This window comes from Merops nubicus, unplaced genomic scaffold (assembly GCF_000691845.1).
Source record: "Merops nubicus isolate BGI_N331 unplaced genomic scaffold, ASM69184v1 scaffold46370, whole genome shotgun sequence".
Classification (NCBI taxonomy): domain Eukaryota; kingdom Metazoa; phylum Chordata; class Aves; order Coraciiformes; family Meropidae; genus Merops; species Merops nubicus.
This window is the reverse complement of record NW_008581735.1, coordinates 1-594: the sequence shown is the minus strand read 5'-3', so window position 1 is coordinate 594 and position 594 is coordinate 1. Positions and strand designations below refer to the sequence as shown.

At 63.8% G+C, this 594-nt stretch overlaps 1 protein-coding gene across 1 annotated transcript in view; it reads right to left on the bottom strand.

The window, feature by feature from the left end:
* The window catches only part of LOC103768247 (calcium/calmodulin-dependent protein kinase type 1-like), a gene marked incomplete at its 5' end in the record, with an annotated part of 1642 nt that extends 1112 nt beyond the window's left edge, over positions 1 to 530 (bottom strand). The window contains 3 exons of the mRNA XM_008935392.1: positions 11 to 137; positions 230 to 368; positions 456 to 530. Coding sequence (XP_008933640.1) covers positions 11 to 137; positions 230 to 368; positions 456 to 530 — 341 coding nt within the window. The remainder of the gene's footprint in view (positions 1 to 10; positions 138 to 229; positions 369 to 455) is intronic.
* Between the last annotated feature and the right edge of the window lie 64 nt (positions 531 to 594).

Sequence of the window (594 nt, the reverse complement as noted above, 5' to 3'; positions counted from 1 at the left end):
AGGCACTCACCCACGTAGCCAGGGGTGCCACAGGCCGTGGACATGACGCTGCCACAGCCCTCGATCTTTGACAGCCCAAAGTCACTGATCATGATCTTGGAGTCCTCGTCCAGGCTGTAATAGAGCAGGTTCTCGGGCTGCGGGGAGGGGGGATCAGGGAGGGGTGACACCAGGATCCCCACCCCAGCACCACGATGAGGGGCTGTGCCTGTGTGTCCCCACCTCTCACCTTGAGGTCACGGTGGACGATGCCCATGTCGTGCAGGTACTTGACAGCGTCGAGGATCTGCCGGATCAGGGCGCTGGCGTCCCGCTCGGTGTAGAAGCCCTTCTCCACAATGCGGTCGAAGAGCTCCCCTCCTGAGACCCTGCAGGGAGAGACAGTGCCGCTCAGCATGGTCCCCCTCAGCCCCCCCGGACCACCTCGCATCTGGACCTCCCCCGACCTCACTCACAGCTGCATGATGAGGTAGAGGTGGGTGCTGCTCTCATAGATGTCATCCAAGGCCACAATGTTGGGGTGCTTGATCCTGCGGGGAGGAGACGCGGGGGAGTGAGGGGGGCTCCCAGCTGCTCCCCACCCTGGCCCCCCCA